Genomic DNA, 25,729 nt, shown 5'->3' with positions numbered 1-25,729 from the left:
CAGTTAGACCCATCTTAATGCCTCCATTCACGCTCTGGGGGATTTTCATTGTTTTTGAAGGCGAAGTGCGGTGGTGGAACGGGAGTTACGTTTCCACCTCTCGTTTGCCCTCCGCCTTCAAAAACAACTTGCTTTAACGCCACCATGAGAATCTCATGCTGACGTACAACCAATGATTTCCTATGAGATACGCCTGGTTTTTGCACCAGCATTTCCATAGCAAATCATAGCAAATGCTGCATGACATGCGCACATGGCATGCAGCATTTATTGTAATTGCACTGTGCAGTTCAACAAATATGGCAATTGCTGTGGCCCCCTAAAACTGCATGGTGGGTGAAATGTTGTGGCATTTGCCACTTTCCTCCGTCCAAAGGCAAACCCCCTGAGAAAGGCAGTCTCTGGTTCAACCCGCTGAAGCCGGGTCATGGATTGGGAACAGTTACCACTAAGCTGCATCTGATTGATGTGTCCAAGACACTGTCACAGTTGGAAGTGCTAGTTCGGTCATTGATGCCATTCTATCGCAATATCCATCACTTGTGAGTCTAACTATGTGAGTGATTCATGGGTAACCAGGAGCCTGTTACAATCTGCACCAATGCCTGTGCATTTGCTTCTAAAAAAAACAATGATGGAGGCGGTCTCCACAACCTCTCTAAATTGGCAAAGTTTGGAAGTCTCTTTGAAGCTTTCCTGGGGCATTGCCACGAGGTGATCCAAAGGGAACACAATGTTTTTCCTAGGGTAGCTAGAGAGCCCATAATCTCCACTGTGCCTCGAGCAGAGAGTATGTTAACCGGTTGGCATGATAAGTAATGCGAAAAATGCTAAGGACATCCGCACCAAAACCTTTAATATGCCCTCTTCTGGGATATGACCAGGTCAATAGGATTGTGGATCATTGTGAATTACTGAATAATCAAATGATATTTGAGGGTTTAACAAAAAGCCATTCCAAAGCTTAAGTCAGCTGTACAAAATAGAGACAGCAGGGACACAGGATCCTGATTGTATCAGGGGACTCCATTTGTCTTGATTTCATTTGGGGTATTGATGCCTCCCTGAAGTGTTATGACTGGTCCATGTCTTAGCCGATTATGTCAATACATCAGCATGGAGGATGTCATGGAGGAGGGAGCCAGGGTTCGTTGAGTTGTTTGCAAATTTGTTTTCCAAGTATCAGGACTGATGTTGGGGAAAGTCACAAACACGAAATGCCAAATGCCCTGAAAAGGTGGGGATTGAATGATTCATTTTCCTCAGGAGTCTAATGAAGTATTGCATTTATGTTTCCAACTTCTTCCAGAAATTTAAATTTAAAATATCCTGATCTGATTAGATGCAGCAGATTCGGTGAAAGGCCTCCTCCATAAATGTAATAAGATACATCCAACTTGAAAAACTGTGACGAAATAGATCAACATAATCATACACACAGTATGTTATACAGTATCTCAAATTACAATATCTGGATGAAAGAGACCCCAACGCTTAAAAGGGAACTGTCTTCTTATTTGAACAACAGTATAATACTCATTCCAACAAATGAAAAAAACAGAACAAGGTCAGTTTAGCCTTGAAGAAGAGCCGAATCGGGGCTTGAAACACGAGTTGGCTGACAAAAAGATTGTCTTCAGCAAAGCTACAGTGCAATACTTTGTGTAGATATTCTCCATCCCTGTCTAAAGTCAGCCTTGATTTAAACTTTGTTCTTTACAGGAAGGCAAAGGACTTTTTCAGCAATATTCTGGTACAATGTTTTTATTGATATTCTTCATCACTGTCTGAAGTTTGCTCTGGTTTAGTCTTTGTTTTGATATATGTATTCTCTTTCCTAAGTTGCATCACATTATACATAGTCACATTAAGAAAATATCATAACTGAATTAATCAATTTCCATTAGAGAATTTAATTTGGCGCTTAAGGTGCAAGGAACTATTTGATACTTTTGTAGCAACAATGGGATAAACCGTGGAGTGGAGAGTCAAGGGTGCAGAAGAAGAGGCCATCAAGCCAATTTTGGCCTAGAGAGTTTGGGCCTCATCCCGAGTTGGGCGGTAGCCCTTAAATGCGGCGGTAACGCTATTACTGCTGCATTTTAGGGTCCGCCCAATCAAAAGTCTGGCAGCATTTACCCCCAGCTCCAAGATGGATGTAGATGCGCCAATTTAATGCCCATTTTCAGGTGCAATTAGCGCAGTGCTATTAGCGCACGGTAATTGCACCGAAAATTCCCCATTAGTGTTTACCTCCCAACACGTGATCTGGCGGTAATACCGCCGGACTTGTGGGCGGTAACGCAAATACAGTTGGGCGGTATCCCACTTGGGATACTGCCCAACTCGTGATGAGGCCCCTTGATTTAAAGCACATGGATTATTTGACTGCAAAGTGCTTGATGATATTGTACTGCTAGAAGGACGCTATTGTGGGTGATCTACACACATTCAAGAGCCTTTTATTAACCACTCACTGCATTGGGCCCACAGGAATGACTAAGGCTATCTCTGATTTTCTGAAGGACAGCATTTAGCAATGGAGCAAGGATAATTTGAGGCCTTTGACAAATATGTGTAGCACAAACCTGCATGGCCATTGGGGCGTTATTTGGGGAGCATTGTCCTGCCGGAGCATATGCACCTCTACAATGAGATCCGGCTGGGCTAACCCCAATTTGAAACAAATGGAGAGTGTTGGAGCACGAGATGGCCAAAGCATCAGAGTGACGAGCAGTTGAGGCTGTCATGCACTTCTTTTGGCTTTGCACTGAATGTAAAAGGTTGAGGAGGGAACTGCTGAACTGGTAATTTGTGTTACTTTGCAGTTCCTGTACCTTTCTTGAAGCTTAGGGCTAAAGTCGCTTCTGGTGTGCAAATTATCCTCAAAGGCATGCAATGGGTTCTGTTAACATGTTGGAAACCCAGCAAGAAATATTCAGCGTAAAATGGGACGTATTTTAAATTAAGGGTTTAACAGTTTCAGCTGGTTTGCGTTTTGTAATGTTGTTGTGCCAGTTCATTGCTAAAGTTTTGTTAATAGATTTCATTGTGTTTCCAATAATCAGATCGGGAGACATTAGTTTGATTAAATGATAGTTAAGCAGTGCTATTTCATAGACTTTACAGTACTTAAACTTTAGGAGAACTTCAGAAGAGACCTCTATTTTTAAATAAACTATCAGTGTATAATGGCGTAGAACTAAACCTTAGCTGTTCATGGATAGAGCGTCCGGGTGTGGCGTGAAAATATACTGTAACAACACTTAAAAGACACATGTCTAAAGGCAGAACATGATTTAAACAAAAGATAGATAGCTTGTATCAACAGTTACACACATTAAACATCAACTGTTAATTATACCATGTAAAAAATATTACTTTATTTAATCCATATTTAGCATAGAAAAATACACATTATCAAAAACAATTAATAAAAACACTGTATAAAAAAGTTACAATTCAAAAACTGTGAAAAGCAACTCCTTCAAAGATAGGCGAGGATCTAGATAGATCTATTTAGTTTAATGTTAGAGAATCTAGTATGTGTCTCTAAATCGAAATTGTCATTTTCTTGACATCTCAAAAATGTCAATGGATATAACATATGCCATTGTCATGCACTCGACATGTTTCAGTTCTCTTAGATTGATCTGAGAACTTTCTTCACGAGTATTTGTCACTTGCTATTCATAAAAACATAAAACATATACTGTTATTGTATAAAGCTGGAGCTTTCTCCGGCGTCTTGTAGACAGTGTAAATGATGTTTCTTTCTTACTATGAAACCTGTTGTAACTGTTGATAAAAACAATAAGAGAGAAAGTAAGCTATGAATGCTTTGTTTGATCTCTGAGATTTAAATATTAATCTGGGTTAGACCTATAGGTATCTTTACCTGGGCTAGTCCGTGGAGTAGGTTGAGAAGGCAGTTTTGAATTAAGCAAGATATGTCATCTTTAAGGTGTATATCCCCCTGAACGTAGGGGTGGTCCACCTGCAAAGAGATTTTCATAATCTTTTAAAAGTTTCTGAGAGATTGTAGAGGGGAGCCATCATCCAGTGAACTCACTATGTTGGTATATGTTAAAAGAATGAAAAAAGAGTGAAATAGGTAGTTAATTATTAACTTTGTACACCGGAATAATCTGTGTTAAGGAAATGTCAGCCCGATCGTTCGTTTATTCGTTAATAAGACTCTCTTCTAGTTACTAAAGGGCCCGTTTGGTTGGAATACCTAATTTATTACCTTTTTCATCAGCTGAGTATCACGTTCTCCATCTCCGCGTTCAATCCGGGTTTGAAGCTGTCTCCTCTCTCGTTCTAATGCTCGAGTGGTATTTTTAGGAGATATATCTGCCATCTTGAGTAGTGAATTCTCACTCTGATTAAGTCCTTTCTTTATTGTTGTTCCGGCTATGTTTTTAGATAGAGCACAGGAGGAATATCGTACCGAATCTCACTGGTGCACTCTCCCCAGCATATAATCCTAGGCCAGCGACCCGAGCCACTAGAACCCACGTCTCCATGCTACAAAGCAATCATGGCCAATATCCACGTATAGTTTAGTGTCACGCCCTTATGCCAAAATCGCCATCTTGAGTGAGTATAGGATGGGCGGTAATAGTCTTTTCTTTATTGCCTACATGACTCCATGCCGGTTGTTTTATTACATTGCAATCTACTGCCGTGTGCCCAAAAAGTATGACTAGCTCTTAAATTGTATTACCCTGAATATATAGGGTAGTAAATAGAATAACGCTTGGAGATGATCACAAAGATCCATCTCTCGAGGATGATGACGCATATTCGCTTCCTTTCAAATTTGAAAGTGTTGCAGAGTATAATCCCCCTGGTGGATGCAGCGTAGTATTTATACTTCAAAATACAACCTGGATGTCACAGAGAATGGATTCCAAAGTCTCCCTGGTATACGGACTCTGCATAACATCACAGTGGACTATAATGTTTCAAGTTCTCAGATGGTTCTATCTTATGATACTGCTTACTAATTCTCAGAAATGTGTAATTCCTGGATATAAATATGGACTGATTGAGCTTCCTGAATTTTATATAATTTCAGTGGTCGTCACAATGATGGGTACAGATATTAACAAAAAGAAAAAAGCTTTAATCGAAAAAGAGCAAAGCTTGATCTTCTTAACTAAAAGTGATAAGAAAGGGTTGAACGAAGCGATCGAATGGTATAAAATATAAGCTCTTGGTAGACTTCGATCCTAAGGACGACCACTGAAATTATATACAATTCAGAAAGCTCAATCAGTCCATATTTATATCCAGGAATTACCCATTTCTGAGTATTAGTAAGCATTATTATAAGATAGATCCATCTGAGAACTTGAAACATTATAGTCCACTGTGATGTTATGCAGAGTCCGCATACCAGGGAGACTTTGGAATCCATTCTCTGCGACACCCAGGTTGTATTTTGAAGTATAAAAACTATGCTGCTTCCACCAGAGGGATTATACTCTGCAACACTTCCAACTTTGAAAGGAATCGAATACGCGTCATCATCCTCGAGAGATGAATCTTTGTGATCATCTCCAAGCGTTATTCTATCTACTACCCTATATATTCAGGGTAGTACAATTTAAGAGCTTGTCATCCTTTTTGGGCACACGGCAGTAGATTGCAATGTAATAAAACAACCGGCATGGAATCATGTAGGCAATAAAGAAAGGACTATTACCGCCCAGCCTATACTTACTCAAGATGGCGATTTTGCCATCAGGGTGTGACACTAAACTATACGTGGATATTGGCCATGATTGCTTTGTAGCATGGAGACGTGGGTTCTAGTGGCTCGGGACTCGGGTCTAGGATTGTATGTGGGGGAGAGTGCACCAGTGAGATTCGGTACGATATTCCACCAGTGCTCTATCTAAAAACATAGCCGGAATAAAAATAAAGAAAGGACTTAATCAGAGTGAGAATTCCCTACCCAAGATGGCAGATATATCTCCTAAAAATACCGCTCGAGCATTAGAACGAGAGAGGAGACAGCTTCAAACCCGGATTGAACGCGGAGACGGAGAACGCGATACTCAGCTGATGCGAAAGGTAATAAATGAGGTATTCCAACCGAACGGGGTCCTTTAGTAACTAGAAGAGAGTCTTATTAACGAATAAACGAACGATCGGGGTGACATTTCCTTAACACACAGATTATTCCGGATCACAAAGTTAATAATTAACTACAAATTTCCCTCTATTCTGGTCTTTTTAGATATAAATATTGACCCATGGCATCCAAAGACTCTTTATGATTGAGCGACGTATACTGACATACGGAGGAAGCTCTCCAACATCTATGAAATCATAGGTAAGCTATATCTCCAGAGTTGGTATTTTTTTAAAAATCCCGCCCTTCTGAAATAGCGGTTTAACAACCTCTGAGCTTACACAAGGGATTTATATTCTCCCTATATATATTTCTTTTTTACAACAGTGAATCTAGAAGCTCCAAAGAGGGCAGTATCTACTGCGGACTAAGGAGTCAAACTTCAAACTGGAAACAAATTAGATCCTTGATACTACGAGTTGAATTTCCAACCTTGGAAAAAGGTATTTACTCTTTTTTCATTCTATTAACATATAACAATATAGTGAGTTCACTTAATGATCGCTCCCCTCTACAATCTCTCAGAAACTTTTACAAGTATATGAAAATCTCTTTGCAGGTGGATCACCCCGACATTCAGGGGGATATACACCTTAAAGATGACAACTCTTGCTTAATTCAAGACTGCCTTCTCAGCCTACTCCACGGACTAGACCAGGTAAAGATACCTATAGGTCTAACCCAGATTAATATTTAAATCTCAGAGATCAAACAAAGCATTCATAGCTTACTTTCTCTCTTGTTGTTTTTATCAACAGTTACACAGGTTTCATAGTAAGAAAGAAACATCGTTTACACTGTCCACAAGACGCCGGAGAAAGCTCCAGCTTTATACAATAACAGTATATGTTCTATGTTTTTATGAATAGCAAGTGACAAATACTCCTAAAGAAAGTTCCCAGATCAATCTAAGAGAACTGAAACATGTTGGGTGCATGACAATGGCATATGTTATATCCATTGAAATTTTAGAGATGTCAAGAAAATGACAATTTCGATTTAGAGACACATACTAGATTCTCTAACATTAAACTAAATAGATCTATCTAGATCCTCTTTGAAGGTGTTGCTTGTCACAGTTTTTGAATTGTAACTTTTTAATAGTGTTTTTATTAATTGTTTTTTGATAATGTGTATTTTTCTATGCTAAATATGGATTAAATAAAGTAATATTTTTTTCATTGTATAATTAGCAGTTGATGTTAATGTGTGTAACTGTTGATACAAGCTATCTATCTTTTGTTTAAATCAGTTCTATTAACCCATTATAAGATAGAGCTGATGGGATTCCCCCTAAATTTAATGTAAAAGCAGAACATCACATATAGTAAGTGCAGAGAGTGGCTAGAATCACAGGGCCAATAATCCAACCACAAACTCTTCCAATAATCTAAGGTACAGCTATATTTTGTCCACCCCATCACAATACTGGAATCATTCCTAACTGTTTAACAGAGTAATTGTGATGTATCTATATGTGTATTTGTTGCCATGAAAACCACAATGATAATTCACATTTCTTATGAGAAAACAGTATATTTTTAATTCAAGGTCGGTGTCCTAAAGCCTTGTTGTCCCCAACGCCTGACCTTCCTGTTTCTTGCACAGGCCAACGGCGCAGGCCAAGCAGCACCAGCAAATTAGATCTCCTAGCATTGCGACCTACGTATGGGATTCACAAGAAATGTTATCTTTCCTCCTCAGTACACACTAAATACTTGTTCCTCTTACCAAAGAAATTCAGTGTGCAGGGTGCTCCAGCGTTGCCCCTTGGCTGGAGTCCCTGGTCCTTCCACCACTCGGTTCCTTCGGATCTGCTCGGCCAGCCAGTTCCCACTGCCATTGCGCATCACAAATTTGTCCAAGAACACTAACTGACTTTCAGGACCATAGAACCAGTTGTAGTTAGAATCTGCAATGGCCACGGTTCTCTGAAAACCTTTGGTAATAATAAACAAAAGATAAAGATAAATATAAGATGACTGCAGCATCAAAATCCATCCTGCAAGACAACATTTGATCAACTGGGCTGAAAGTAAGATTTGCCATTTAAATGTCACATGTTGGTGTAGAAAATTACAATGCATGCTTTACATTGAGACCTAAAACCTAAAGACCGTTTATGGCATAATAGCTACAGCTAACGAAGTGATACATTAGAAAGTTGTGTCGTTATCTCTCCTTTGACTTGAAAAGGTCCTTAAATATGTGTACTTTCTTTGCCAAAAAGTAGAGGTTTGGGAGGGACTGAAAGTCTCATAAAATCACAATTGTATGAATCCTCAATATTTGTGGGGTGGGTGGGCTCAAAGAATGGCCCAGTATACCTCAGTCTTCCAGGACACTCAGAAATTGGGATTGCATTCCATGACACTTCAAAATAGTACATTTTAGTACAACAGAGTTTTCTCAAACATGATCAGTTGTTCAGGAAAAAAAGTCCAGGTTGTTCATACTAAAATGGTGTACACAGTGCATGCATGGCTGTCCCGGTTAGGCAGAGAGCGAAGGCTGCTAGAGTAGTTGATGGAATGGGCTTTATTTGAGGGAGAAGTAGAACATTAAAATAGAATTTAGTTTAAGGAAAGGTAGAAAACTAAACTACGATAGGCCATCTATTTGTGACTACTGACCACTTTATCCCAGTGGCCCCCTTCCCTTGAATGACATAAACCTATGTGAAATATCTTGTCTGAGTGAAGAAAAGAAAATACTAGCTGCAGAGAAAAAGCCTTATAATTCTACGTCAGCGAGGGAGATTACCTGGTTGCATGTGACATTATCGTTAAAAAAAACTTGTTGAGGAAACGTTATTTGTTTGGACCAACTTAACACCCATCCCAACATATATTAGGACTGGTACAATTATATGTAATGTAATAAGGCCTTTGTATAGCACCTTTTCCCATTGGTATGGCCTCAGAGCTCTGTAGGTAAATGCCCTTGGAGGACCAAGGTTCGATGTCTGAGAGATTGGTCAGAGGAATTTAGAATGCGTGTGTGCATTTTAGCCAGTACTCAGATAGGTTGGGGTGTCAAAGTCCATGAAGGCGACCCATGTGGGGCTGGCATTGGGAATGACTGCTGTGAAGGGTGTCTGGAGAGTATGTGAGTCAAGGAGACTGATTATGTGACCAACTAGACCACATTTCTATCGTGGGACTTTGCTACATTCTAGTGGCAGAGGTATATTATAAGATGTGTCATCACAAACTACCTCCAGTCCTAGAATATTTGAGGACAGTGCTGGATAGTGCGTTCCCAAAAAGATTATTTCCCCAACAATGTTTTGTTTTTACGATGTTACTTGATACCGATTACAGTCAGTGGCTGTAACACAGTGTGCCACAGACAAAATACTTGTTGCTTGCTGCAAATAAAAAATCTTAAGAGTTCTTTACAGGCCTGATAATTAATGTAGTCGCTGTAATGAAATGTGCAAGGCACGTAGCATCCTCTTCTGGCTACATGGCGTGACTATTTTGAGAGCCAACATGTCTGAAGCATCTAAAAGTGCCATGGGGAGAGGGAGGCATGATGAGGATGTTCTGCCCACTGTGTCTCAGGGGCAGGTTGGTGAGGAGTTGCAGATTGTATCTGCGGATGAGCTGGGAGAAACGACACACAGAACAGTGGTGCAGAATATGGGATATCCAAGGGCCCGCTCCCCCATCACCAGCATTCACTGATGATGAGTCTGAGAAAAATGATGATGCCAACCAATAAGCAGGTGACACATCAGAGTCCAGGCGGCAGCACACCGTTTTGGGAAGCAGTGATACCAAGGCGGGAACGCAGATGAACAATGTCACAGTTAGAGAGGCAGGAAGGTCACCCTCTCCTTTAGTAAAAAAAAAAAGAGTAGTGGGAAGGAGTCAGGACGAATCCTATCTTTTGGGAGAGCGCAGCGTTGCGTGGACATGGGAAGCGAACCTCCAGTGAACGGCTGATGGACGTCTCCTAGCTCGTTGTCCATTTGAAGTAGGGTGACCAGATTTAATAGGTAAAAAAAAACAGGACAGGGCAATTTACAAAAAGTAGAACTAACTCTTGAAAGTGGATGTCAAGGCACTACACTTCAGTAGCGTTTGGAGGAGAAGGAGGTGTAAGTGTTACTGTTGGAATAAACACATTATAATTAATTGATCACACACTACCACTATCTCAATTCCTAAAATGCAGCATTTCTCCTGTGTGAGATTGTGCATTCGTGCGTGCCAGCTATGAAGATCTACTGCCAAAAACCCGGACCACTGGGGTTTCCAGTGGAAAAATTATCTTGAGAAAGGGGGACAGAGCACCCAATACCGGGACAGATCCGGTAAAACCGGGACATCTGGTCACACTAATTTGTGGGGGAAAGACCCCTTGAGGAGGTTATTTGAGGCCCCCTGGCTAGGACTGAAGTGCGTCAGCTGCTGATCGCCTGACATTGTTTCTACATGTGATTTTGGACTGAATGAGTACTCCGCACAAGTTGGCACCCAGGGCCTTTAAAACGCCTCGCTAGTAATCAGTAAACATACTGTAAAGGTGTGAAGGGCCCTTAACTTTCAGTTTCATCTTTGCGTGTAGACTTGCATCCCTTTTCTTACCAGTTGTACGTTTAGAGAAAGCAATTTCTATGTGTATATGTCATGGGGTGGTTAGTGTGGATGAATGATAATGTTTTTTTTTACTTTCTTTATTTTCAATATTTCAAATGATATTTACATAGCATCGCACCGAAAAAGAAGAACACAGTAACGTAGGCAAAGTGTGTAAACCAGTTCATCAAAGACGGTGTATGAGTGTCACAGCGCTTAACAAAGTAGAATCCGTAATACAGAAGGAACATGTACATTACAAATTGAATGCCCAACTCAATTCCCTGCCAACCAACTGACAGCCAGTGATCAAAGTGATCGGGAACGGTCAGGAGCGGTCTTCCACTACTTTTTGTTTCTTTCTGTTTACCATTCCTCTACGTTTTACTACCATGTTCACCATTCTGTACAGAGGATTTGTCCATTCATGTCCTTGTGCAAGTATAGAGTTGTAACCGGAGCCTTAATTACTAGTCACTTAGACTACTGCAATGCTCATGCCACAACAACTTGTCACATGTTGCACTGTGCTTCCGCCTACCCTCTCCCCTGCCGAGACCAGTTCCACTTCCTTTTTTCAGTACACTTCTGCCACTGCTGACAGCAAGTAACATTTGCTTACAGTGCTCACAGAACCACTCTCCCTTTGCCCAACCCATTCATGCGATGATACGCAACAATTAGCCCTCCCTGGAGTGCATGCAGGAGGTATCTCGTAAATCCTGTAGAAATGCAGCCTGCGCGCTGGCCACTCCTCCTCCCTCCCCTTTGGTCCTTCGCCCTGTAAGAGCCACCCATTTCATCATTTGCGTGGACCATTCCTTAAACTTAGGTAGGGTTCTTCTTACCCAGTTACGAGCACTTAGGCGTTTAAACAGCAACTGTGCCACCAGTTTACCCATCAATGTAGCGGTAGAAGTCAACTGCACCCCACAAATCTAGAGGAATGGGGAATGGAGAGGATTTTTAGAAAGGCCACTCCTTTATTTCCTTCACTTCCTCTCTACCCCATGTCCCTCTTATCTCAAGCATGGGTTTTGGTGTGAACATTATAGGGCTATGTAAAATCCTTGGGTTGTTTCTGAAGCATGGGGGCCTGTTCTTGGGGTTACAAAGTAGCCTTTCTAATTAAGGTCCCCTTCCAGCCTTCTAATTCGGAATTAGAGAGACTGAGCCTCCTTACGAGTTCGGCAGTGTAGTACATGTTGTGTTGTATTTCCATTAGAACCGCTTTTTTTGAGGGAACAGAATTACCACCAAATTTACCACCATACCAAATTCAGAGTTTAGAGGTGAAGTGAAGGACTTACTTCCAGCATGTAGCTGGAGGTAAATGCTCCACTTTACCTCCAACAAATCAGCAGATTTGCTTTGGTCACCTAACCCTCGTAGTTCCTATATTCTGCACCGACCAGAGGAGAAAGCTGTACTAATTAGTAACAATGACCCTAGTACACAAAGTTATGTTTCAGTCTTCCAAGAGTAGAGGAGGCAGATGAGGCCAAAAGAAGCCTTCTACTGGTCAGCCCAGCTGCCAGAAGCAAGGCATGGTGGCTGCATCCACTGACTCACCCAGAAGCCTGTAAACTCACTGGCGTGTTTAAATGGAACATGAACAGCTGATGTCCGCCGAGCGCCCGTCCAAATCTGGAAGTGAAGTGTTGATAACTCGGAAGGATAGCTCAAGGGCAATGTGCTCGCCTTGGAAACAAGACGACACGGAGCAACACAGGTTTGATCCCCAGGTCCGCGCTTAGAAACAACTGGGTATTAAGCGCGTTATAAATAGCCTACCATAACAATGCATTAAATACACACAAATATCACTACTTTCAATATCGATGTCAACAATATCAAAGTGGTAAAAGAGGTAAAAACCTTCGTTTTTTACCTAGATTCATCCCTCACACTGAGTAAACAAGTCAATGCCATGGCCTCTACCACAGCATATACTTGTAAATTGATCAGGGCCTGTAAACCCTTTCTTTCCAAAGAAAGCTGTATTATCCTAGCCAGAGCCCTCAGCCTCTCTAAGCTGGATTATTGTAATGCCTTGTTCCTAGGGGCGAGTAAGTACATTGTTAATAAAATCCAAATTCTGCAGTATAATGAACTCACAGCACTTGGCATACCTAGTAGAGAGCACATTTCGGAGTTGAGGAGACAGACCAAATGGCTCTCCATCAATGACAAAATTCTGCTTTAAACTATCTCTCTAACCCACAAATGTCTCAATAAAGCTGCCCCACTTTACCTCTCAGAATTGTCAAACAAGTCTCTTCACGCCCTACTAGGACAGTTAACTCATTCTGTCTGGTCGTTCCTAGATTCAAACTAAATAAAGCTGGGGGGATCAGTTTCCCTGTCATGGCGGCGCCGCTCTGCAATGCCCTCCCTCTCCCCTGAGAGCGGAACAATCCTTCCCTAACTTTAGGCGCGATTCCATAAATTGGATCGTAGCTAAGGACCTCTAACGTACAGTGGATAGTCTAAACCACGCCTCGTTTGTTGTTATACGACTCCATGGCTTTGTAATTACTGCCACTGACTGTTAATGTATCTTCCCCTGTACGTTTATTTCAGTATCCCATGTATTAACATGTATATAATCTCTGTATCCCTATGTATACATTAACTGTGACTATTGTAACTCATGCCAAAGTATACTTGTAATCCTTGTACATGCGTCTGGATACCTTCAGGTTTGGTGCGCCATATAAATCAATAAACAAACAAACAAACAAACATGTAACATTGCGTGACTCTAACCAAGAAGCCAGGGCACACCCTACAATGGTTGAGTAGTTAGACACTTGGACAAGGTACAGTGGGCAAGAGTGGAACTCAATGGTTCAGAGAACTACTTGTGGAATTTCTTAACAGCAAGGCCTTGATGCGGTCGAGCAGATGTGGTTTAGGCTGGTGTTCCACAGTGCTGGCACGTGACAAAGGAAGGCTGGTCTCTTGGTCTATTTTTTATGAGTTTTTTTGTTTCCAGGCTGCCAGTCTTGTGGCTTTAGGAACTGCGCTGGCCTCTAGAGACTACCAGTTTTTCAGCTGATTATGACGGTGCTGAAGTTACTGCGGCCTTGTATGTGATACAGGCTTAAAGATTATCCTGGCTGGTATTGGTCGTTAACGCAACACGCTTAGGATCGGGGAGATGTGTGTTGGCAATTGCACAATGATTCCATTAAATGGTGTTACTTTTCATGAACATGGCATCTAATAGAAAGTAGAAGTGTAAATGTAAAAACCACCAGAGACCAGAACTAGAGAGGAGACCATCTCTTTTTTCTTCGTCCCGAATTTTAGAAAAAAGCATTCTTATAGATTGAGACTAGGATTTTTCTCAACATTTGAAAAATAGCACCTTCAAAGCTAATCAAGCCATTGAGCAGGACTTTGTCCAGAAAAAAAGCCCTAGACCTTGAACATTAGTGTGGCAGGGCAGACAGCCAGTAAATTCTGGTCAAGAGTTCACATCAAGAGTGAGCATAGGTTTCCTTTGCATGGCAGACACAGGCCCTCATTCCAAAAGCTCTACAGTGGAACCCGTGGAAAGGGCAGGACCTGTAGCATGCTTGTGGTTTCTGAAGCATTCATCGCGCACATGAGAACATGCTGTGTATATATGCATATATCGGAAGATATACACAAGACAGAGATCAGTAGACCCCATTGCCACATTAATTTGCACACATTGTGCCAAGTGCAGGAAAACAATCTATGAAGTCCCACCCATTCCACGCTGATGGGATTTGGGACCACCGTTGGATTCGGAGCCTTGGGCTGATTAAGTAATGTATAAAGTAGCACAGCCCTCTAAGACAAAGGCAATTTCCTTTAGCAAAAGGCTTCATGTTGAGCTAATTTGCATACCCACGATGCATTTGGCTCTGAACTGGAGGGTAACTTCGGGTGATGGCTACTGTGTGAGCTGAAATGGTGTGTTCTACTTTCTCCATTACATCAAATGCACGAAAATGTACTGTATTCATTAATGTTGATGCACACTGGCCAGCAGTGGAAAAGGTGTGCAGCCATTTAAGAGTAAAGTAGGCTCAAAATATATTCAGCCAACCCATAGCCATTTTACTCAATCAGATTTCGAAAAAAACAATGGCTGAACCATTAAGGAAATAAGTCTGGCACTGCAGGGGGTGGGCGATAGGCGTGTGTGTGTAGGGAAGATTTGGAAGGAAATAGAGAGAGGTTCACACAAACAGCAAGGGCGAAGGCAGGCCAGAGAACATCTAGGAAAGGGGACCGAGAGGAGCAGGGAAATAGAGAGTGGCAAGGAAATGCGAGCCGAGTGGGGTGAGAAAGAATAAGCAGACTGAAATGAAAAGAGTGACTTGGAGGGAAAGGAAGCAAGCCAGAGTATAAGGGAATAGAAGGTGGAAAGGGGAGCAGAAAGGAAATGGGAATTGAAATGGAACTTACCTATGCCTCTGTTTTTTTCTGATTGAAAACAACCATGTAACTAGTGTATCCTATCCATCCTAAGAGTATGTATCCAAGTGAGCCCTCTGTAACAGTGCCACGATGCCTCAGGCCCGATGCGCGCTTTATCAATTTAAATACATAAATAGAGTGAAAAACGACACGCTTGAATGGAACAGGAATGAGGGAAAGGCGCAGTTGGATGGGCTGGCATTCTATGCACATTAACTGAGAGGGAAACATCAGCCAGAAGACTAAGTAATGCAGAATTATTATGGGCAGAGTAACTGATGGGGACTGGTTAAGTGCACGTTCATTGATGGAAGGTCACATTCATTTAAGGAATGTGCATGCTTATTTATTTATTTAGATGTTCCTTTGTAAAATAGGGCTTTCCACAAAAGATGACGGGCAATTGGGCTCACAGAACCGTTCTTAGGGCATAACTTGAACATCTGGGGCTGTATTACAGAAACTTGGCACCAGTGCAAGTGCAATTTTCCACGGTGTTAGCTCTAAGACTAGAAACTGCCTCAGTGCTAAAAATATTCCTTCAATGCATGTTTGCACTAAGGCAATGTTTGCCCTAGTGCTAACATGGACTTGTATGAGCACTAGCGCAAGCATTGCCAAAAGAGAAGGCATCCTGGTCAAAATGTTGCCGATGTTATTATCTGTATTGCGATGTTATGGCATTTCCGTTATACCATGTAAGTGTTCATGCTAAGTCATAGAGGTGGGTTGTTTGGAGAGAAGCGATGAGCATTGCAATGTTGTCATGTTTTAAATAGTATGCATAGTTCTACACTCACCAACACTCCACCCTCCCCCAGGCTCTCCCCACCAGGCAAGCATCTTCTTGTCAGGTTAAGAGATTGACAAACAGGTGAGATTTCTGTGTTCTGAAATGCACAAAGCTGTTTGTGTGTCTCAAGTCCCTGGTGGGGGGGCAATATCCGGTGCGAGGGTGATCGTGGAAAAAGCACATAGGTCCTTGGCGTTCACTTAGTGCAGTGACCAGCTGGGGCGTTAAGACTCTGATCTTTTAGGTAGCTAGATGCAAAGTCTTTCAAGCACTGGATACTGACCAACCACCAGCCACCGCTCCTGCATCCTGCCCTCAGGACCATTCCATGTCAATGGTAATATATTGTTATGTCCTCCAGTGACTGTCCCAGGCAGAGGTCCTCACTCTTACCCCTTCACCACCCGTTATACATCAGCTAAACTACTTTTATGTAAAGGCACCTCGCCCTAGAACTGCCTGCGCTCTCTGTTATTTATTTATTTGTGTATTAGTTTCTAATGCGCCTACAGCCCACAGGCATCAGGGCACGCACCAAGACATCCGACAAAAACATCTAGCACAGGACATCAAGAAGAGTAAATGCAGAAAGAGGGAATTCTGTTCAAACAGTAATGTTACTGCCGACTTAATAAGTCATTTCTGCTCAACATGACACCTGGTTCTTCAATAAATTCTACCGAATTAATGGTGACCCACTGGCAAAACGCTTATGATTGCAAGATGAGGTGAGAACGATTGCCATTTCCTAAGGCCAAATGTAAGGCTGCCGGTGGCCGTCTGGACTTTTTGAAGTCTTTTGAAAGAATATGCTGTCGTGTCCATTAACGGTGTATATGCATTATTTAGCCACGAGGGCCACATACTTTCAGGAGTTTTGTCTGCAAGAAAGCGGATCTGACGTCACCCCTGCCTGGGAGTTTACCCAAGGTCAGCATCCCACTTTACTCCCAGAAATTGCTCTTTATGGGCAGGAGTGATAGCAGCCATTTTAACGCAGGAACTGAGCTGGTGTTTGCAATGAATGTGGAAGGATTGGAAGGCCCAATGTGTTAAAGGCCAACTTGCCACACGCCCATGGAGAAGGACAGGCCGATTAGTCTTCAGTATGGACTATCTCTCAATTGGTCAACACTGGTACCCCATAGCTTCCTGAATCTGTTGGGGATTTCACCCCAGGTCCGGCAGGAAACAAACATACATGGCAAAACAGCATTTAATAAAGAGGACTTTCCAAGTGGCATAGCGATATGCCATCCTGATTTTAACCGTTTTGTGCACTGTCCTAGCAGGAATAATGATAAACAAAGATGTATGCTAGCAGACCTCCTATGATGACAGAGAGTAAACTGGTCTATTATTACAAGAGAAAAACGTTATGTTGTCGGTGAAAATGATGACCAGTGTCAAGCTGAAATTGACGCCCTGATGAAACATACAAGTTAATAAAGTTCAGTCTGCATTGGCTCAGTCTACGTGAAACTGATGGTTTTGCAACAGGGCGAGGGGTCAATTTTGATAAAGTGTTTTGTTTGCACACAGCGCGTAAATGTTAGCATTGTAAAAGAAAATGGCATTTTGTTTCATAGCCTCTTAATCAGTTTATCTCTGTGGTTCATTAACCCCTGGGTTCATGTTTCTTCTATTTTGTTGTTATACTATGGAAGCATATTTGCCATTATAGGAGTCATTATGAGGCTCTTTGCATTAATGTTGCTTGTACAGCTCACGAGACCTCAGTGCTAGCACTGAAGATCAGGATAACAAAAAGATCACTGAACAAACAAATGGTTGCCGCTAAATAATTCTGTCATTGCTCTTTGAGGCCTGGGTGCTGGGAGGCATCACGTGATCTGGAAAGTTACTGCCATGTGTTGAAGGTGGGGAATGGGCATTTCCAAAATGCTCTGAATCAGATGATCAGTAGAGCAGGTGCAATTGTGTCAATGACGGACTGGTGCAGAGATGGAGACTGGGCTTAGCAAGACTGTGCTTCCAAAGTGGAGCAAGGCATTTTCCCAGGGATAGTCCAGGCCATCTTTTGTGTGTCTTATCCTAAAATTCGGTTTTATTCTTATAACCACGCTGTAATCTATAATGGTGAGGGTCCCGTGGGTGGAAGCAGGTTGCTGTTAGATAGAAGGATAGAAGAGGACTTACTGTCCTATTGCATGGCAATGCAATAAACTGTCTCTGTCCTTTGCTACTCTTCGCAATATATTGTTGTGAGCTTCATTTCTTCGACAATCACCAACGATGTTAGTTAGTAAACTGTTGGGGGCTCACAAGAATACAACATGCCAGGGGAGAGGCCTGGTGACTACTGCACCAAGCTTAATCCCCAATAGAGTCCCACATGTTGACAATGGTATCTGTCTTGCTCACAGCATCACAGGCTGCATGTGTTGGTGAATGAATGGGAGCAAAGATGCAAACAGTTTTAATCCAGTATTTGCTGTGTGCATGTCTAACAGGGACAACACTAATTCTCAGAGCATGCTAAGTGAGTTTTTAGAGATATGATATGATATTGCATTTATAATGCACCTGTTCACAAGTGTTTTCTAGCGCGAAAAGACAAGGAGGGGGAGACAGAGGGAGGACAAAACAAGGATCTTACTAGGCCTTGTGTCATTCAGATTGCGAAAGTGCGGGGAAGAGGGAAGAGGAGAAGTGCCGGGGGGAAGGGGAAGGAAAAAGTGCAGGTAAATCAATAAGTGCAGACAGTGGGTGGCTCATAAGTGGAGAGAGAAGGGAATATAGGGTTGCAGATACAGACCCTTAAGTGCTGGGGGAGCCCGGAGGCAGTGCGAGGGAAACTGGACATGCAGGAATCTGGACCCGAGTTCAGAGGGTATCCAGGTGACTAGTGCATAGAGCAGTAAGGTACCTTAGCAGGGGAGAGGAAGAGAGAAAGCGGAATTGAAAAGGAAGGTCTTGAGTTGCTTCCGGAACCAGAGGTGGTCCTGCTCAAGTTTGAGAGCGGCAGAGAGGCTGTTCCAGAGGGAGGCCCCAGCCGAGGACAGAGATCTACCACCCACTCTCTGCTTGGAGAAGCGTCTGACCCTCAGAGAGTTGGAGGTGGATTAGCAGAGAGCTCGAGACGGAAGATGTTTTGGAAGAGAAAGTTGGAGGTAGAGCGGTCCCAGGCCTGGATATATGGTTAACCCATTTCTGAAACAGCACAAGTGAGTATACAGGAATGCACAGCTAGTGAAAGCCCAGAATGATGGGACAGAAAGGCCACACTGAACACTTTCCCTGGTTTATTCAGGACCAGGAATAGACTCCGACAAACACTCAGTGAATTTGTTCAGTCAATCTCTGAACAGGTCACACTTTGCAAAGTAAAAGAAGTGTGACAGACCTTTCTTTCAAAAATGTTGACTGTTAAGATTGGGGCAAGGTCATGACTGTTGCAGGATGATGAATGTGTTTGCAAACAGTGATTTATAAAGGACGGAACACTTGTTGCTAACAGCTGTTCAAAAAAACCAAAATAAAGTTCCCTGCAGCTGGGGCGGAAGTTTCTCAGATATGCGCTAGTCATGAACTCACACTATTTCAATATTAACCAATGAAACTGGAACTCATTTAAGCAACATCAGTTATGCTTAGCATTTGACGGAATCTGCTCCAGTCCCAAAGGCCCCTGTAAATATAAATGCCTGCCATGCACTCTTTTACTGTAGTATTAATGCATGTACGCTCAGGGGGGGTGAATGCCTGCAGGCTTGACATGTGAGGAACCCCTCCAGCCCTAGCAGACCTTTAGTGGGGAATGCAAGCCAGTCATGAACTCTCCCTAATTTAATATTCCTAATCATCCGGATACCCATGGAAGTAACTTCAGAAGGACCAAGGTTGGCATCATACTTGTGTCTGATATTTCACTGGCTCTGCCACAACCTGACAAGCTTTTTTGGAGATTGACAAACTGCTGTGAGCACTCAATATCACAATATCACCAAATGCAATACTTAGGTAATCGATGAATGGCTTCATCAAACATGCTTCACATGGGATTCACAATGTCCCAGCTCCATGAGCCTTATAGAGGTGCATGTCTACCATGTGCTCTTATTACCGTGATAACATGCGATTCATTATCCCATTGGTCTGCATAGGGTTCGGTCTGCGGAGCAAATTCACAGTTAAACACTATATTGATTTCCGCGGGCAGATTAATTTCTTCCAAACCCGTATGTAATCCTGCGAACTCAGGTCACACACAGATTTCTGCATCAGATTTATGAACTGAGACATCTTAATTCAGAATTTAATATAACATTTACGGATACACATCATTATATTTCCTCTTACTAACCACAGGTTTGGGGTTATTTGATCGAAAACATTTGGTCGTGGAAGATTTCGTCCAATTTTTTGTGTATAAGGTGCACTTTGCCGCTCACATAATAATAATTGTTTGTTTTATAACATGCTTAATACCGAAGAGGTTTCCAAGCAGGAATCTGGGATTCAAACCTCTGTTGCTCTGCGTCGTCTTGCTTCCAAGACAAGCACATTGCCACTGTGCTGTACTAAATAGGCTGGTGGAGGTCCCCACACTCCCTTCGTTAAACTCCCCACGTTAATTATTCCTCTAAGCCCACCCCCCACATATATATGCGGAAAAATGGATTGCAAAAAATGTGACAAAATCTCCTGCAACCAAATGTTGAGCGCAGTAATCTACCATTCCCCTAACCACTTAAGTAGCCTCACCTTCAAACACCCACTTGCTTTCTGCATGCAGTCTTTCCGCACTTTGACGGTATCCTTTGAAAGATCTTCATTACTAATCTTTGGCCTGAGACCCAACCCATCCTAAACACCCCCTAGAGAATCAGGACCGGGACTCTGGAAGGGGATTCTGGCAGATTCAGAGTGGATAAGTCCATGAAGTGCATTAGAGGCGGTGCTAGGGGGTGGGCTAAGGGGGCTGTTAGGCAGAATTATATGCAGTAGCCTTTGGGAACACCACACACAATTAAGACTACAAGTGACAGTACAATTTCACCTTTGGTACAAGCCTGTACTACACAGTTAAAGTGGTAGCAGTAGCAGAGCAGCCAGACTTATCTCAAGAGTAAGTGAGGAGTATCAAATAGTTACACAAAGGACAGCAATGTCTATGATTCAGGCAAACACTGACTCAAGGTTTTCAAGTAAAAGAATATACATTTATTTCACTCTTCAGTTGTATAACATTACACTATGATAAGCAGTCTAAAATCACTCTCTTAATACACCACACCACTTCCCTTAACTTCCGAACAAGTTAAGCTCACAAAATGAAGTGTGAGCAAAATGGCACTCCAGCAATTTAAAAGGGAGGGAAAGCCAAAAGTTAACAGAAATGGATCCACACCAACAGGTAAGTACTCAGGGCAAGCGAACAAGAGAGACTACAATGATAACATCAGATGGAAAAGGCTTAGTGCCAAAGTCAATGGTTCAAAAGTCTTTTGCTCAAGATAATACAGTTCATGGTAGTTTGCGGTAAAGTTCGTGGCACGGTTTCCAGACGAGGTTGGTTGGTAGAAAATTTAGTTCACAGAGAAGAGAAGGACAAGCCCTTGGTTTGGAGAAAGAATTCAAACACTTTCACCGCGGTTGAACGAAACGCACAACTGGATTTACGCAGTACATTAAAACGGAGAGCGGGTTGTAGCTGAGGCAGACGTTCCTGGTAGTTCCTGCAGGCTCACGGTTCCTGAAGCGACTGTCAGACTGATCAGAAGTAGGAAGACTGGAGGGTCCTGCACTACCCAGGGAAGAAACCAGCAGCAGAACCAAGCAACAAATAAAAGTTGCGCTCCTTAAAACCCAAGCAGTGTCTGACCTTTCCTGGCTATCCGGCCCACTGTAGCTCTGTACAGCGAATTCGATCAGAGGAGGGGTCCTGGCTTGCAGGTTGGGTGAACTGGTTGGTCCCACCAGCTCAAGGGAAGACGTTTCCTGGAGGATCTTCTCTGTTGTCGGATTCTGGGGATTCGGACCTGCAGCAGGGCTTCACCGGGCGGTTCAGTCGTTGTAGGGGTCCTCTTCTTCCAGTTCCTCGTTGGTTCTTTTGTTCCAGTGGCGACTCTGCTCTTCCAGTCCCAGAGACCTGCATTTTATGCAGTTTTCCCCCATTCATACGGCCTGGCTGTCAATCACACAGCACGGTGGCTACCCAGACTCTCAGGCGCCTAAAGGAGGGCTTCTGTGTGGAAGCCTGCTAAAAAGCGATGAACAAAGGGACCAAACCTGGTTTGGTGCGCAGAGTAAAACACGAGAAAGACTTTAACAAAAAGAAATGGTGAAAAAAACCCAGCCAGAGCCAAAGTGAAATGTATTTGGTCAAGTGTGTTTATATTTGAGGCTAATATAATAGCCTAAAACATTACCACGTTTATATAAGATAATCGCGGTAGAAAAGTTATGGTAAATACCACTGCCACCAGCCAAGTCTTAATGTAAAGGGAGCGAAACAATGCCCCAAGAGGCACAGACAAAAAGGTATAAGAATTAACCCTTTCCAATACTCCGTGGAAGATGGGATGTACTGGGTCTGTGGTTTAAAGTGACTAGGGGCAAAGTTAATGGCAACTTTACCCTTTTCTGGGGGACTGTAGTCAGCCCAGAAAATGGAGTCAGTGGGACGTTTAAAAGACAACCGTGTGTCACTGCACTGAAGGTGCTGTTTAACACACATGAGAAATATGGTGCCCTGGAGTAGGTGAGGCTCCAGTGCCCAATATCACACAAATAGTAGAAACACACATAGCAAAACACATGTAAGAGTGGGAAAAAAGACTCACACTCTTACCAGGTGAAAAGAAATCCTAGAAATCCAGCAAAGCTGCTGATGGACTCAGTAGGTAAGGGAAATCAACCATTTATGAGAATTCTCCCTAACACTCCCCTCTCCCCCCCCCCAGACTAAGGGACAGGGGCCCTCATTACGACCCTGGCGGAGAACCATGGTGCAATTTGCACCATGGTCCATGGCGCTAAGCTGCCAACTCCGCCATGATGGTTGGCGGACTTACCGCCCCATTCCGACCTTGGCGGGGCGGTAAGTCCCCAATCCCCATTTACCCTTCCCCATTCCCATTTTTGCCCCATAGGGTATAATGGGAGTGGGGAAGGCGTTAATTACGCCACCGTAAATTACGGTGGCGTAATTAACAACAAGTCCCGTAGCGCCATGGATTTTTCCGCCTGCAAAAAGCAGGCGTAAAAATCACCATGGCGCTACGGGAACTCGTACTCTGGCGGAAAGGGGCGCCATGGTTTACGCCGGCGTAAACCCCTTTCCGCCAGGGTCGTAATGAGGGCCAGGGTGATTTAATCCACTCCTGGGAGAATCTCTACCTCTAGTCGGTTAAAAACATCCTAGAGAGACCATCAGCATTTTGGTGGTGACATCCTGCTCTGTGCTCAATGGTAAACTCAAATCCTTGCAGGCAGATTGAGCATCTTAGAAGTTTTTGGTTTTCCCCTTTCATTTGCATTAACCATCTCAAGGGCTGGTGGTCAGTTTGAATCACAAAAGTAGATCCATACAAGTATGGTCTAAACTTCTTCAAACTCCACACAATGGCAAAGCATTCACGCTCTATGGTGGCCCACCTTGTCTCTGGTTCCTTCAGTTTCCTACTGATGAAGCAAATGGGGTGTTGCCTACCTTTCTCATCCAGTTGACTAAGGACTGCACCTATACCAATATTGAAGGGTTGCTGGTAATCAGGAGCTCTTAGGACTGGAGCTTGACAAAGGGCTTTCTTCAGGCTTTCAAAGGCTTGAGTGCACTCCTCATCCCATCTAACCTTTTTAGGGAATTTTGGAGAGGAGACTACATTCAAGGGAGAAGCTACGGTCCCATACTTCTCTATGAAATTCCTGTAGTACCCAGTGAGACCTAGAAATGCTCTCACTTGGATTTGAGTAGTAGGGGTGGCCCAGTTTTGCACAGCTTGTACTTTGCTGGGCAATGGCCTTATCTCACCTCCTCCTACCTCATGACCAAGGTAGACCACTTTACTCTGACCAATTTGACATTTGCTTGCCTTTATGGTCAGATGGGCCTGCTCAAGAGCCTGCAAAACATATCCTATATGTATTTTCCACGTAGGGCTGAACACTGCAATGTCATCCAAGTATGCCATGCAGAAGTCCTACATCCCATTCAGAACTTGATTAACCATCCTTTGAAAGGTAGCAGGTGCATTCTTTAGTCGAAAATGAATAACCTTAAACTGGTAGAGGCCTGCTCTGGTAGAAAATGCAGTTTTCTCCTTGGCATGGCCTGTCAGTGCTATTTGCCAATAGCCTGAGGTTAGGTCAAATGTACTGAGGTACTTGGCTGAACCAAGTCTATCCACTAGTTCATCTGTCCTTCCAAAGGATGGGCATCAGTCTTAGTGACTGCATTTAGAGCTCTATAGTCCACACAGAATCTCAACTCCTTGGATCCTGCATTTTGTACTAGAACAAATAGACTAGACCATGGACTTGTAGAGGGCTCTATAACCCTGAGATCAAACATCTTGTTGACCTCTCCTTTGATGTGGGATCTCACATGTTCTGACATTCTGTAACCTCTGCTTTTTACAGGTAAACAGTCACCAGTGAGAATATCATGGTGGCCCCAAGGGGTCAAGCCTGGTGATGGTGAAAACAGGGAGGCAAACTGATTCAACAAAACTTTGCACTCCTTCTGTTGTTCAGAAGTCAGCTGAGAAGAGGGGTTAACTCATATCTGCTCATCTAAATGTTGGCCTCTGAGGAGGTCAGGTAAAGGTTCACTCTCCTCTTCCTCTTGAGCTGAAGCTAGAAGCAAAGCTCCTACTTCTGGTCTCGAGACATAAGCCTTTAAACGGTTGGTGTGAAAGACTCTGGGAGCCTCTTTAGGTCTGCCTAAGTCCACCAGATAGTTCACCTTACCAAGTTTGCCCACAACCTTGAAGGGACCTATCCATTTGTCCTGCAAGGCCCTCTGCCTTGTTGGCACCATAACTAACACAAGCTGGTCTTGAGAGAACTCAACCATGCTGGCCTTCTGGTCATGCCAATGTTTGACCAGAGCCTGACCTGCTTTTAAGTTATCACTTGCTTCTGCCATCATGTGTGACCTTCTCCTCCGGAGACCTATCACATAGTCAGTCACTCTGACTGGCTTGGGGGAAGGAACACTCTCCAACCCCTCCTTGATCAGGGCCAATGGACCTCTGACTGGATGGCCATAGAGAAGTTCAAAGGGACTGTAACCAACTCCCTCCTGAGGGACTTCTCTATATGCAAAGAGAAGGAATGGCAGTAGAAGGTCTCACTTTTTCTTAAGGGGTTCCTCTAAAGTACCTATCATGCTCTTCATAGTACGATTAAACCTCTCTACCAGTCCATTTGTCTGTGGATGGTAGGCTGTAGAGAACTTGTAAGTGACACCACAGTTTTTCCACATGGCTTGCATGGCTTGCGTGTAGTGGGACATAAAATTGGATCCCCTGTCGGTTATCACTTCCTTAGGAAACCCTACTCTGGTAAAAATACCAAGTAGAGCCTTAGCCACAGCCTGGCCCATAACAGTTCTCATAGGTATGGGTTCTGGGTATCTCTTAGCATGGTCTACTACAACCAGGATAAACCTGTTCCCTGCAGATGTGGGAGGGTCAAGGGGACCTACAATCTCAATGCCTACCCTCTCAAAAGGAACTCCCACCACTGGGAGAGGCACCAGGGGTGCCACATTCCTGG

General features: G+C 43.1%; 1 protein-coding gene across 1 annotated transcript in view; it reads right to left on the bottom strand.

Annotated features, from left to right (window-relative positions):
* The window catches only part of DSE (dermatan sulfate epimerase), a 358,457-nt gene that overhangs the window by 6,702 nt on the left and 326,026 nt on the right, over positions 1–25,729 (bottom strand). Inside the window, exon 5 of the mRNA XM_069607867.1 lies at positions 7,877–8,084. Coding sequence (XP_069463968.1) covers positions 7,877–8,084 — 208 coding nt within the window. The remainder of the gene's footprint in view (positions 1–7,876; positions 8,085–25,729) is intronic.

The sequence above is a fragment of the Ambystoma mexicanum genome, chromosome 4q (genome assembly GCF_040938575.1).
Source record: "Ambystoma mexicanum isolate Mex_15411 chromosome 4q, UKY_AmexF1_1, whole genome shotgun sequence".
Taxonomy (NCBI): domain Eukaryota; kingdom Metazoa; phylum Chordata; class Amphibia; order Caudata; family Ambystomatidae; genus Ambystoma; species Ambystoma mexicanum.
Note: the sequence above shows the minus strand (reverse complement) of the source record. Positions and strands in the feature narration are given on the sequence as shown.